We start from the raw sequence: 15,225 nt of genomic DNA on the forward strand, positions 1-15,225 counted from the left end.
TAGTTTTTTTGTAAGTGAGAATGTAAACGAGTCACTGTTGAGAAGCGGCGTCTTACCTGCGGGTTCAGAGGGCGAGAGGTCCGGGCAGCGCGTCCTGATCCTGATCCTGACGGTCTGGACTGAGAGTCGAAGCTTCAACGGGCGTGATGTCATGGCAGGGCCGGGCTGCAGCTCGACCAATCACAGGCGACATTGTTGTATGCGCCTGCTAAATGCTGATAGCTGATTGGTGCAGACGCCTACATATAAAAAGGCGCACTTCAGACGCATTAGCGGGATATATATATATACTGTATATAAGATCTCCAAATAATTTATTGAACAAATAAATACATACTTGTATCTTTACGGTCTATGGTGGAAGAAAAAAAAAATCAGAGCGCCTCCAGACGTTTTAATCTCTTGTTAAAATGAAAGTATGACAATATGTATAATTTACTTTGGTATTTGAATATTTGGCGTTCAATCTATAAAAAAAAAGATTCATGATCGATGACTGAAATCGCCTCGTATTCCTTTCACAAACAGATGGTGAATAGTACCATCTAGCGGATTTCTTTTATAATGCATGTTCATCCTTGATTTATTAAGCATCAGCCCAGATAAACACTCCCTTCACAGAATGGGGGTCTTCATTTGTCAATGTAAATGAATTAGAAATTAATTTTCTAAACATCTTCGATAATAAAACCACATAAATGATTTATCAAATATGTTCTGTGTTTTATCAAGATGATGATCAACACAAGATCAACATAAAATAAAAAAAACACTGGCAATCAAAATCTAAAATAAATCAATTAAATGTACAAGTTCTCTTTACATTATGTTTCCGTCCTGTAGCTCAACTCAAATTCAAAGTACTACTTATTTGGAAGGGGCTGAAATTCCAGAAACAACTATAATGTTATTTCTGTGTTTCCTGCTGAACAACCTCACAAATAAATTTAATTTAATTCCATATCCAAGAACTTGGATGTCTTGGACTCCACACTGAATACCAAAGGTTATTGATTCTTAATAGAGATTATTTTGAAGCCCATCAATATTTACATGCATACTGACTAAGGCAATATTTTTGGCAACCATTGTCCGTTTCCCCATCTAGGTCGCATAGGATTTACATTAGTTAAAATATAACCTGTTGTCAAATTGTATTTTTTAGCTCTGACAATTAACAGGTCGATATAGTTAAGTATGAGTAAGTTGGTACACTTTAAAGTTGACATTTTTATTTAAAAAAAAAGCCCTTTTCCAAAGCCCTTTTTCTGGTCGCTGCACTTGTCAGTTGTAAACAAAACCTGAAGTCACAGAAACTTTTTTTTCCTTCCGATATCATCAACAAATCTCTTCTCTGATAATTAATCAAAGCACAATATCATTAATTTGCTTGACATACCTTTCTTCTTCATGCAGGATCAAAGATCTGAATAAGTTCCCTCCAGGTCTCACTCTCCATTGTGTTAAAACACTAACAATCTTTGATGACATTTACAAAACCTTGGTCGAATATGTCATTCCTTAAAGCTTGATTAGTAATAGTGACATTAAAAACTAAAGTCATGGTCGAAGTAAGAATTGAAGACATAGTTAACAAAACGACTTTGAGGAAGTTGTAAAATCCATAGCTTTATCTTGGTTTATTGTTTATGTCTGGCATCATGGTCAGCATTGTTAATGCACAAACATTCCCGATGTGCTCTTGTTGATACAAGTTCCTCGAAACGAAGTAAGTAAGTAAGTAAGTAAGTATTATTTGTAAAGAGCATTTCTCAGACCAGGGTCACAATGCGCTTAAACAGTCAAAACAATACACAGTTAAAAAACATACTTTAAAAGGTCAAGACAACATAGAGACAAACAAGATAATTGAGAAAAAGCTGCATTTAACCTGAACATTTTCATTTCCATTTACTACATAGAGCGTAATCTTAGAGAAACAATAAGTAAAATACCTTATTTAAAAGAATCCCACACAGCCTGAGATCTTCTGTTTTAATATATTGATGTGTGATCGTAAAGACAACAACTGTTAAACACAGCATCATCATGTAAGGACTTATAATTCTTCCAATGTTCACACTTCAGGTTTGATTTACTGAACTGTCAATAGTGTTTTAGACGTCTCATTTTGAGGAATCCTTGTTTAAGATATCTTTCTTTGTCTATTACCATTTTCTTGTTGTTTTTTTCATCCTAGTGCCAGTGCCTTGTTGTCACTTTATTCAGTATGTGTGTTTTTTCTTTTTTTCGAATACTGCTTTCTTTCGTTCGTCATTCTCCTTGAGTTTTTGCTCTCTTTGTATTTTTAAACCTACTGCAGTGACACATTTTGGAGTAAGCAATTATAGTTTGACGAGCCTATTAAAACATAAATGGTAAAAAGATAATTAAAACAAGACATTTTTGTCTTCCTTATACACTGTCACGTCAGGTCACTGCGAGTCTTATCTGGAAATGTGCAGCCATTCAACCTACGCAAGAATCCTCACAGCTAATTCAATCCCTGGCAACAACATGAAGTGTCGGATTATAAAATATGTTTAACTCCTACATGAGGGGATCCAGGTTCTTTATTTAAACAATTCTATAAGTGCAGCAATTAAACCTTTGGAGAAATGAGATCTGATTAAAATGAGAGAATAACTCGTCAAATAGTTAAAAAAGTTGTAAAGCCCTTTGTTGCTCTTCTCTTGCATTTGAAATGCTGTTAAAGAGTGTTATATATTTGCTTTATCTGATAGTTAAGATGTTTCGTGAAACAGTTTCTAATGTTTATAGCTCCATAGGTGGCGCTGTCAGATTAAAAAGTAAGTTAGACTTCAATAAATGAATGGTAATAGAGATGCCCTTAGAAATGAGTGCACTATATCATGAAGCCTCATCAAGTCATCGCTGTTACATGACATCTTTATTGATGTTGTTCTTAAAACAACTTGCACAGACTGATAAGGATCAAGATAATTTCGGGAGTCACAAGAGATTTAAGAGTGGACTGGATCAAGGATTGTGAGGTCAAAGGACAAATTCCTTGTTCGGGGAAGAGCTACAGATCCAGATCTGCTACAAGGAGGTTGGAAGTGGGATGTGAAAAGGGGGATGAGGCCTTGGGACTGAGCAGATGATGAAATATTAACCTGCAGGATATTTAAAGCCTCTGACATCCATTGGCTGGTTTGCTTGTTAGAAACAAACAGATCTACGGCCCAACAGACAAGATGAGATGTGGCACGCAGGATATTCATGCTCGATTACTATTGTGAACAACACGATTCAGACTTAAATTGACTCCAACAGTGAATGAAACGTGGACCAAAAAATGGAAAATTTGTTCCCACCAAAATCAAGGTGTAGTTTATCCGTCCCTTATTGATATTTGAGTCGAAGAATTGCAAAAACGTATTTTTATTTAAAGAGACTTATTTTTTTCAGAAAGGTTAAGGAAACCCACAAAAATGGTAGAATATTAAAAACAAAAAGTAAAACACAGAAATGTGAAATATTTATTTGGAAAATATGTTAAATTTATGCATGGATGTTCAAATGTGTCATTAAATTTTTTTGGATATACACAGATGTTTAAATTTATACATGTGAGTTACAGAAATATGTTTATGTACACAGATGTAAAGTGTAAGAAAAAAAAACAAGAGGAAATGTGTCTTAAATAATACTGTAGAAAGCAATCAAAATGAGACAAACACTACTTATTTAGCCATTAATAATACAAATAATAATCTTAGTTATTATCAATTTTATAGATGCATTTAAAAAAATAGAAGCTTGAAACTTTTCTGTGGTTGATAATGTGCTAAATGTGTGTGTCGCACCATAACACAATTACAAATAAACCTTACTTGCTTATCTGTTTGAGGGGCTTACTTTAGGGAGGGAAAGAAAAACCTCACCACCAGGGGGCAGTGATGCAAATCCTGTTTCGGAATACACAGTACTTTTCAAAATAATTCAATAGACGTTTAAGATAAAAATAACGATACAATTATTTCGATGGATGTTTGAACTTGAGTCTTAAATATAATTAAAAAAGGTCATCACTCTTACGAGGTTAGTAAGTAGGTTTGATTCTTCTTGTCCATGATGGTTAACAAACTTTACAAATCATTTTGGATACAAACATCAACTCAATTATCTGTATTAAATATGTAAGACTTCTTTGTAATTGTAATTGTAATTAATATTCATAAATAAGATACAAAAATGTCTAAAATAAATGGAAGTCATTGCACCCCAAGAAAGTAGTTTAATAATGGTGTATCTTAAGTGAGTCTTAGAACAGAAAATACATTAAAACTAATTGAAATAATAATAAATCAAAATAGAAAAAGCAGAACTACGGAGTATGTGATGTCAAAGCAGACATTCGTAATTGCAGATTGTGTTCAAGCAGACGACTCATTTGGTTTAATTACCAATCCCAGCGAGCTTGTCTGTCATTTTGCCGGTGATCGCAGCACCATCGCTCAGCTGCCATGCTGCAGGTCTCCCTGGTAAACACATCCTCAACAACAGGCACCTCGCCTGTGTTGTCACTGCTTGTTCGTTTCACTTTTAATGTGTTCTCATTGGGTCTCAGTAGGTCTCAGCAGCTAAAGAAGGTCCAGCTGGGATAAAGCGAGTGAGTGCCGCCCTCCTGCAGAGACGAGTGAGTTTGAGGCTTATCAGTCTTGATTCTTGTTTCATTCCCACCTGTGTAAAGAAAAACAGTTGAGTCGACGTCTCTCTAAAGATAGATCCTAACAGATGCTTTAAGTCTAAAAACCTGTGCAGTGTATGTAACAGATGGAGACCTGGAGTCATATGAGCAGAACATCTCCCCGAATAAATCACCCCGGATGACACATGACCCTAATTCATGTTGATCTTTTTTTGTTTTTAAATTAATAATCAGGTGGTCATAATGTTTTGTGTGATTTCTGCCACATCACTGGCTATATTACACATGAGTACATAACATGATCTGATTGAGAAACATTTACTTCCATTCTTTACCTCTTTCTTCCAAGTCCATCCTCCTCCTCCTCCTCCTCCTCGGTTATCTTTCTCAGACTAAACCTGCTATTAATAGACGTCCCTACTGCGTCTATCAAACTGCCGGAGCATCTACTGTGCACTTAAACGGATGAAGGAGCTCGAAGATACCAGGAGGCGTTTTGAAAATGTCCCGCACTTCGCCAGAGGCCACGATCCAGCATTGAGGCTTTTCCACGATTCCAGGAATTTTGCATCTGTTTCTGACGCTTTTCAACTGGACAAAGTATTTGAATAATTGATGAATTTACATCTTCGGTAAATAAATAAAAACAAGAGCACTTTTAATTATTAATACAAATAAAAGTGTATCCCTTTGCTGTCATAGATGAATAATATAATATAAAAACTATGAAAGAGTGAGTGGTTAGTGAGGCTTTGAGAAAATATCAATAGACATAAATATGGTAATATATTTTTTCCTGATGCCGAGCCAATATTCAACAGCACTGTAGTGATTTAAAAAAAACATTTCGAATTTTAAATCTCATCTTTTTTTATCAATAGTATTAGTTTTAGTATAAAATAATTCGATTTTTTATGTATTTATTTTTTTCTGTTCACAATTAACATGCACATTTTCATGCGTTTTGCCTCTAATAGAACAATCTATTTAAATCTAATAGAACCAATGAAATCCCACAAGATCTTTGCAATGACTTAGGACTAGACAATAAGCTTTTAAAGCTGATGTTTAGACATATTTTGTTTTTCAAAAAATTAAAGCTGTCATGACTTCGTCAAGAGTCATGTGGTCGGTAAATTCTGCAACACCAGAGTCAAGTACTTGGACAATACTACATATATATCGTTGTACCTAAAGTGTTCAAAACATATTGCAATAAATAAATACGATTTATTGCATAAAATGATTATAGCACCAGATTCTTAACGCCCCTCGTAGTGTGTTAGAAGGGTTTCAAGTTTAGGTTGATAGTGCTCAGGGGTACCCATGTTTTCTGTGCCATTGAGCAATAATAATAATCTTAAATTATATAACTCATGGAAGAGAAATATATATATTCTTTTAGAAAAACTCAATCGAAAGATTTGGACCAATCAATGACCAGCTCAGCAAGTTTCCATAGAAACCATAGTTCATTGATCTTCCAGCATCGACCACAGCCCTTATTATGCCACTTCCGGAAGATTTATGAGTGGGAATATATTATCAAAGGATAAATTCTTGAATAAAACTTTACCCTGTTCAATGTGTGCTGATAGTGAAATATGTGTTAAAGACCTGAGCTTTTTTTTTCACCGAGCTGTATATGTTTTTTAATATGCGTTAATTTGCTTCTTGGTGTGCACTTGACTTCTGCAGCTAGCCTCAAGTGGACACTCATTGAACTGCAGCTTCTCTGCATACCTTTTTTGTTGCTCCTTGTTATTATCAAAGTGAGAATGAGAGTCTTGAATGCCCCAGGCTGACCGACAATAATGGAATCAGTATGCAGACACACAAACATCATCATAGTCAACATTTTAAAAATGTTTGGTGAAAGTCGTGGAAAAAAACACAACACACACATTTTCAGTTGAGATATTATTGGCTTCATTATTGTTTATTTCCAGAGATAATTTCAAGATAATGAGCATTAATTGTCCATTAGATTGTCCTTTTTTCTGTCCTAAAGTGCAGATAATACTATTTTTTAAATCCAAACTCCACATACAGTATATAGTAAATCTTTCTTTTTTTTTTCCTTTAATGTAGATTATTTGCTTTTATTTCATTTCATAGAAAGAAAATCCAGTATCCAGTGTACCCATGTGGATGGATGTTGTCAGGTCTCTATGATACAGGAGGGAGGGGGAGGGGGGGGGGGGGTAGCTGTACATCTTCTCTGTGACTGTGATAACAAAAGTAGACATTCTGTCTCAAACACAAGCATGCACACAGTTTGCATATTGATCATCATATTCCCACCAGGAAGAGATAACATCACTGACCTTAAAAAACATCCCTATTCACATTCTGTCAACAGACAAATATTGCAAATTCAGCTCTTTTAGCTAAAAAAAAAGCTGCATTTATTCTCTGCAGTTATTCTCCTCACATTTAATCTCTGCATAGACCGTCAAATCCTCTTCAGAGGATTTCCTTGCTAATGGGCTCCTCTGCATGTGACAAGACCTTCTTTCAGTCATTGTCAGATCCTTAATTAAGGTAATTCTTTTTCAGGAAATCCCTCAGAGCTTTGTGCTTCCAATGAAACTTTCAGCGACCCTGGGATGGTTGCTACAGTGGAAACTGTTAACTGGAGTTAACTCGCCTTTTTCCTCACACGTCTCTCACATTTAGCAAACACATGATGAGAACGCAAAAAAGCATGCATAGACGTGAATTTTTGGTCTTGCAGCTGAACACCAGGTGTTGATGGAGGAAAAAAGGTAAAATAATAGAAAAAACAACTCTGATCTGATGCTGTGTCCTCACTACATGACTTATGTTTCAATGCTTATTTTACAAAATAATGTGTTTTATTTTGGAGCATGTTTATGTTCACTTGACAGCCCTAAAAAAGTCTGCCAAAATGCATTTAAAGGATGTGAACTTTATATTGTGCATGTATAAATCTGCATGTTTTTGTCTATTTCTTTCAAAGAATACAATACAATAACATTTTCAAGTGTTTTTTTGAAGTGATATATTTTTTCAACCAAAATGTAATATATTTCCTGATTTAGGTCAAGCCATTGACACTTATTATAAAATCCTGTTGTTTTATGACACTAGCAATAAAAGTTTCCGATTCTGATTCTGTAATTTCTTTCTTTTTTGTTCTCATTTTAAAGTTTTTTGACCTCGTAACACCAAGACCAAAACTAGCATCACAAACTAATCACCGATAGTTGTTTTGCTTGTGCATCACATAAAGATTTAAGGTTAATTTGAGGTTCAACTGATACTTTTCATGATCATTTCATCATTTATTTTTGCCCTTTGACATTGTACATTATCTTTAGCATTAGCATTTAAAATCAACATGCTAGCACTCGGGTTGTGAACAGAAAAGAGCTCGAGTGTAAACATAAATAAACTTCTATTAATATCTCCTTCTTTTTAGGGTTGTATTTTCCTTTTTTGTATTACAGTACATTGATCAATTCGTTCAGTTAACTACAGAAAGCTACGTTATTTTTTCAGCTAGCCTATTAGCCTGATAATGCTAACTAGGTTTTTCAGATGGACTGAATGATTTAAAGTCATGTAGTGAGATGTCGGCACATATGTTATTAGAATATTTGTCACAACTGTCCAAACATATTCATCAAACACACGACTAAGCATTTTAAAACCATTTGTACTACTTCAACTTTTTTTCTCTCCCAAACAACCTTGATTTATTTTTCATTTCGTCCATTTCAACATGAAACAAATGTGGACTTTAGAAAGACTTCACAACCTCATTTTTAGGCAGTTTTGATGAGGAATCCTGAGAAATTATTGGCAGGGATGGCAAAACACAACTAACCAGAAATAACAACTGATTACTTTTCGGGAATTTCATTTCGTCACTGTTTTTTTCGGTTGCACAAGTCGTGCAGTGGAAAGATTTTTTTTTGAAGCCAAGTTCTGCTACACGGCGGCTGCTAATTAACACTTCCCATGTCGAGCTCGCCGCCTGGACGGTTGCCCTGGCAGTGAGGAGCACACGGTGGAGAGTCTCAGCTGCACCAGAACCTTCCAAACAACAACCGTGTTCACGTTCAGGCTCCATGTTCGCCTAAAAAAAACCACCTCATCGATTTCAAGTACAAATAAAACAGTTCTTAACTGGTGTAAGGACTCCTCATCCAAGTTCTACAGTTTTACTGGAACCAGATATTGATCATTTTATATATATTTTTTCTGCTGTCTTTCTGTTTTATGAACATATTTGACAAAAAAGGCGTTGATTTTATAACGCATGCTTCTAGGAATGTTTTCATCGTCATGCAACAGGATTCAAATAAAGGCAGTTGGAGCAAAGCGCTGTTCTTTAAGAGTGTCTTTAAGGTATCGTACAAAAGAGGATTTCAACATTTTGCAACATGCTGTAATTAACCGTAACTTAGTAATGTTTTTTTTTCTATATTTATTATTTTGAATCATCTATTTTTGAAAGGAAACTTGTTTGCTTATGAACACTTTTGTTTTAATATATTACATTAATACCATCCATACGCCACACAACTTTTTGAAAAACCTTCTGGAAAAGCATTTTCTTCTGTCACTTCTCAACATGGATTCCTAATGAATCCCTTCAAAAATATTTAAAAAATAATGAACTAAGTGAAAAGTATTTAAAATTTCAAGCACATCAAAGGGATACCTAGGTCTACTCTGTACTGTTTTGAGTGAACCGATGTGCGTACTAGTTGCTAATCGAAAATGCTAATAAACTGAGAAAGTGAAAGAAAACAAGAAAGTACACTAATGTACAGAATATGAAAGACTGAACCTAGAGGTACCAACCCCATCGAGCCAGAAAATGATCTAAGAAATTGGTAGTGTTGCTATTATTGGGGTGACCTAAATTTTGTACCACCCCATACACTTTTTTTTTCTGCTTTTAGGCCTTAGTTCATTGTTAGGAAGTAACAGTATGATTTTCTCGATTGTTGTAAAAAATAAATACTTTTTGAACACATTAAGTCCCTTATTCAAAGTTGTGTAGCGTATGGTCAGTACCAGCGTACCAACAAAGAACAGCTACTTGTAAAAATTGCTTGTTTGATTTTTTTTTTTTTGTGTGCGTTGAGTTTCGGTTAAACGTCGTTGTCACAGCTACCTGCAGGCGTCCTTTAGAAAGAATCTATTAGTGTTGAAGGCAGTGAAGAGACATATACAGTGATGTCATGAGGCAAGTGGCAGTTGAGAAATAAGTGGAAACTTTCCATCCATATAAAAACCAAACATGCAGTAATCTACGACTACTACTGGCTCTAAACAGTACTTACCTACTGATACCTATCTAAGTACTGTGTGGGGAAGTGTAAAAAAACATTCAAGTTGTCCTCAAAGCTTTGCGGTAAGACCAGTTTTGGTGAATGGTTAAGGGTGAAAGCTTGCATTGCAATATACAGTTTCGTACGACCAGAGCAGTTCAAAGTCAAGGCCATTCTCAGTCATTCATCAGATACTGATGCCTACTGGGAAAGAGAAGGTGTCGAGCCACAAGCTTAGCGCTGAGGGCCGTCATCCATCCTTGAAATAATCTGGTGTGCTTAACCACCAACCTCGTTACAAGTCGCCCGCCGGCCAGAACCTGTTTCGCTCGCACAGGTCCGTTTATCTCAGAGTTGTTGCGATGGCTCAAGAAAGCAGCATATGTTTCACCAGAATTGTGCAATATGTTATGGGACTGGAGCAGCTAGGGGTTTGCTATAGCAATAATATCTTCTTAATCACTGCGGAGCTACTGTTGGGTATCTTAACCACCATCACAACATAAAGCGAATACATGCAGGAATCGGTTTACTCTGTTTGACAGTTATAAGCGGGGAAGTGAGCAGTCTTATTTTCAGAGTCTACGATCACTGAATACTGAATTCTATTTCCTTGATATGCCCTGCACAAGAGACGCAGGTTGCTTAACTTTCCTTTTTCCCAGCATGACTTCAGTCGCCTACACATCAGTGAGCATCTTGGTGATATTAACATAGTTTGTGTTAGCCAGTGTGCAGTTAGCCGTCTTATGGTTCTCCTCCTGGAAGTCCTCGTTGCTGTTGTTCACAGCCTCCTGGATCTCCATGTAGTCCGATTTACTTATGGTGGAGCCGCTCCGGCTCTTTTTGAGCTCCTCAGCCGAGTCTGTTTTGGCCACGTTGGTCTGCAGGTACTGGGCTTGTTCTTCCCCTTCAGTCTCACGGTGGTAGAAGTAGTTGAAGTTTGATACGATGACAGGCACAGGGAGAGCAATGGTCAGCACACCAGCGATAGCACAGAGAGATCCGACGATTTTACCGCCGATCGTGGTCGGGACCATGTCCCCGTAGCCCACCGTCGTCATGGAAACAACGGCCCACCAAAATGCGTCCGGGATGCTCTCGAACTGGGACTCGGGCTCATCTGCTTCGGCGAAGTAAACGGCGCTGGAAAACAGAATCACCCCGATGAAGAGGAAGAAGATGAGCAGGCCCAGCTCTCGCATGCTGGCTTTGAGGGTTTGGCCGAGAATCTGAAGCCCCTTCGAGTGACGAGATAGTTTGAAAATTCTGAAGACTCGCACCAGTCGGATGACCCTGAGTATTGCTAGAGACATGGCTTGCTGACCCGCCTGTCCATCTTCTGGTCGGTCGGCCAACTCTGTGCCCAGAGTGATAAAATATGGGATGATAGCAACGATATCGATGATGTTCATGATATTTCCAAAGAACCCTGCCTTGCTGGGGCAGGCGAAGAAGCGTACCAGGAACTCAAAGGAAAACCATATGATGCAAAGAGTCTCGAGGATGAAGAACGGGTCGGTGAAATAGGTGGAGGTGTAGCTGATGATGGTGCTGTTGGTCTCAGGTGAGAAGACCGCCGCTTGGGATTTGTGCATGTCGTCCTCATCGTTGCGAAATATCGGGAGGGTCTCCAAGCAGAAGCTGACGATGGATATGAGGATTACCATGACAGAGATAATGGCGATAATCCTGGCAGGACCTGAGCTCTCTGGGTACTCGAAGAGCAGCCACACTTGTCGTTGAAACTCATTATCAGGAAGCGGACGCTCCTCCTCCTTGATGAACCCTTCGTCTTCTCTGAAAATCTCAATGGCTTCATCCCCCAGCTCGTAGAAGCGAATCTCTTCCGAGAAAATGTCCAGGGTGACGTTGACCGGCCTCCTTAGCCGCCCCCCCGACTGGTAGAAGTACAATATAGCATCAAAACTGGGTCTGTTTCGGTCAAAGAAGTATTCGTTTCTAAGGGGGTCGAAATAGCGCATCCTCTTTTTGGGGTCTCCCAGAAGAGTGTCCGGGAACTGTGAGAGGGTCTTGAGTTGAGTCTCGAAACGTAGTCCTGAGATGTTGATGACCACCCTCTCACAGCACTCGTGGTCAGCCTCGGGGTCATAGTCCTGCGGATGACCCGGGTGCGCCGCCGCCTCGTCTGAGGGGTCGCCGGTGGCTACAGTCATTCTGCAGGGCGAGAGGGACTGCACCTTTCAGTGAGACCTGCAGCCTGTTCAACTGCAGGAAGGGGGAATGTGGGGGAGAGGGTCCGAGACCGTGATCACCCGACGGCCACAGGATGATGCCTAGAGTGTCACTGCGGGGGGAAGATGACAAAAAGATAGTTAGATAGATGATTCAATTGTTTCCTTACCATGTCTATGACCCTGAATTATACCATGTTGATGATCTAAAAGCGTATCCCAGGTACTTGGATTGCAACTTGAAGGGCACAAACTGACGAACAACATTGCACACATACCCGCAGACAGTTTAGAGCAGGGTGTCGAACTTAATCACACAAGAGGCTAAAATGTTAGGCACATCCCAAGTCCTTAATAGGAAGTCTCAAAAGAATGAATCGGTCTCTGCTGTAATTCAGATGTTCTTACTTTAGCAGAAAGTATGTGGTTATACTTGAAATTGAATGACCAGATTACATAAATTGTCCTGATCCGACACCACCACACGACACTTTGACTTTTGGATATTTAATTTTTTATTTGCAAGAAAACAGCCTTTGTGACGACAATCTCTGAGCGTTTTGCAATCGTAACTTATATTGGTGGGTGAACTAGTTTTTTGAACTGTAATTATACAAAAAGAATAAAAAAATGTTTTGAAAAGATACTTTATGAGATCAAACTCTCCAACATTTTCCAGTTCCAATTTCAAATTTAACAAAAACGAAACATATTCCTATTTAACCTTAAATTGATGTGTTCTCCACTACCACCTGTATTTTCAGAAAGTTTTCAATATATTGTCATTCAACGTCGGGGTTCAGTGTTCACCCTTAAACTTATATTGTGAGTTTGAGTCCATCAGTAAACATTGCAGTAGCGCCGAGCTAACTATCATAAATTATAGAAGTTGCTTTATTCGTTTGATTGCATCCTGCTTTTTTTATATAGCCATCTGTTATTAGCTCCTTGGTGGAGGTATGCACTGTCTCAGTGCTTTTCGAGTGTTTCATGGGCGACTGCAGACGGACTCACTGGATAGAGTTCTTATTGAGCCTACTTTAACTCATTAGTTAGCTCAGGATTAACCCACAAAGAGACATTCTTAACTGAATATTTTGTTTTTGACGTCATATTTCTTTTTCAAAAATGTATTTAGGCTTTTTAAGCTGTGAATTCTGATCTTCTGTCTAGATATTTACTTTTCCTCAACCTGCATTTAATCTTGTAGTTTGACCTTGGTATCTAGGAGTGCTGAAATTTTGACCATTATTTTATTTTTTCATTATGTTACCTGACATTTGTTTCAATATGACCCAAACACAAAAATGTTGAAATCTTTACAGTTTTATGTGTTTGAGACTGTATTTCCCACTGATCGTGATATTCAACGTTTTTTAAATAAATATTCTTTCTTGATATACTTAATAAATAAAAACACAATATTATTATTATCATTAATCCACAGGAGTAAACTCTGCTGATTCTCATTGCATTTTGCCATAACCTGAACAAGACAGCAAATATTATATTATCATTTAAAAATTATTATTTTTTGCTGGTCACCTCATAGAAACGGACTAAACTAACGAGCCAATAAAGCAATCGCCCGGTGCATACTAATCACTTCAATGCAGGTATAGGACCGGCTCATAATCAGGACACTCATCTGCTCCAATGGACAAAAGCAAATAAAAACCATCTTTTCCCAGTGAGTTCAGCTCACACAGGCTCGGCTGGTGCTTGTTGAAAAATGATATTTAACTACTCCTACACCCCAACAAGCTTTGGTACACAGTCTCCAGTTTGGCTGCAGCGTTAGAGCCTTGAAATGGTGCCTGTCTCTGAAATATATATATAAAAAAACAGATCTAAATAATTTATCAACAGAAGGAAATGGGTTCAGGGGGAAGAAAAAAAAAGAGTTTGTCTTGTCACCATCGTCTTCCACAGCATCATCTCGGAGAATAAGAAGTTGACGGTTGTAAATAAAGGAGTGAAATGTCAGGTTACATACCTGCAGTCATCTTGCTCTTCATCTCCTGATGTCCTGCTCGGTTGGAGGCAGATCTGCTCACCACAGCTAGTCCTTCTTCACAGCAGGAGGTGGTGGGAGAAGAAGATACATTTTTCCAAACTGGGGCATCCTGACGACGTTCACCTCACGTCTGCAGCATCCTGCCTGTGTACAGTAGGTGCGGGTGTGTCCTCGCGTCCCCCTCCTCGCTCCTCTCCTCCGGCTGTTATGGGATGGCGAGGATGTGAGGGAGACAGAAAAAAAGAGGGAGGGGCTGGTGCTTCCCTTTTCGAGGTGCTGCGGTCAGCACAAAGATCGGCTCCTCTCCTGAGATCCGTCTGCGTGCGGGAGGTGAGAGCGTGAGACAGGTGATTCCGTTTCCAATGTAAAGCAGTGACGCGCTCGAGCGCTTGTTGCTGTTGTCAAGAGTCACGGTGGAGTTGGAGCTGCAGTCGTGGTTCGCCTCGCATACCAAGAGAACCAGAGACCGCTTATCACCTCGTTACTGCAGTTTTTGGGCAATTTAAAGGGGTACACGTCATGCAACACCCCTTAAAAAAATATATTTTTGTTTGTTGAATTTTTATATACTCGTTTTTAATTTTTTTTTTAAACATATATCATTTAAAAGTATTTATATATATTTTAACTATCATTTGTTACAATTAATTTTCTGCTCCACAATAATAATTTGCGATTTTTTGTTGTTGCATGTTTTTTATAAGTTTCATGGATATCCATTGTTCATGAATCCATCCATCCCTAAATCCATACTTCCATCCATTCATCCATCCATCCTTCATTACATCCATCCATCTATCTATTAATCCATCCATCTATTCATCAATTTATTTATCCATCCATCCATCTGCCCATTCATTCGATCCTCAATCTGTTCATCCTCCTTTCCATCTATCCATTCATCCATCCAACAGTCCATCCATACATCCATCCACTGAAATTAATCACTTTTTTTTTTCGTTATGATGCTAGTTCTCCAAAGATTCTTTGATCACCCAAAAAAGCCAATCCGTATAAATCGCGACCTCT

At 38.0% G+C, this 15,225-nt stretch overlaps 2 protein-coding genes across 2 annotated transcripts in view; both read right to left on the reverse strand.

Moving 5' to 3' along the window:
* The window catches only part of camk1b (calcium/calmodulin-dependent protein kinase Ib), a 33,754-nt gene extending 33,611 nt beyond the window's left edge, over positions 1-143 (reverse strand). Inside the window, exon 1 of the mRNA XM_087800347.1 lies at positions 57-143. The gene's annotated coding sequence lies outside the window, so the exon portion shown is untranslated. The remainder of the gene's footprint in view (positions 1-56) is intronic.
* A 9,655-nt stretch (positions 144-9,798) lies between these two features.
* LOC148070935 (potassium voltage-gated channel subfamily A member 2) lies at positions 9,799-14,411 on the reverse strand. Its single transcript, XM_087801697.1, has 2 exons — positions 14,176-14,411; positions 9,799-12,292 (listed from the first exon to the last, which is right to left on the reverse strand). The coding sequence occupies exon 2, from the start codon at positions 12,159-12,161 to the stop codon at positions 10,665-10,667; it is 1,497 nt and encodes a 498-aa protein (XP_087657823.1). The 5' UTR covers positions 12,162-12,292; positions 14,176-14,411; the 3' UTR covers positions 9,799-10,664.
* Positions 14,412-15,225: the final 814 nt, after the last annotated feature.

The sequence above is a fragment of the Callionymus lyra genome, chromosome 10, assembly GCF_982586985.1.
Source record: "Callionymus lyra chromosome 10, fCalLyr1.hap1.1, whole genome shotgun sequence".
NCBI lineage: Eukaryota > Metazoa > Chordata > Actinopteri > Syngnathiformes > Callionymidae > Callionymus > Callionymus lyra.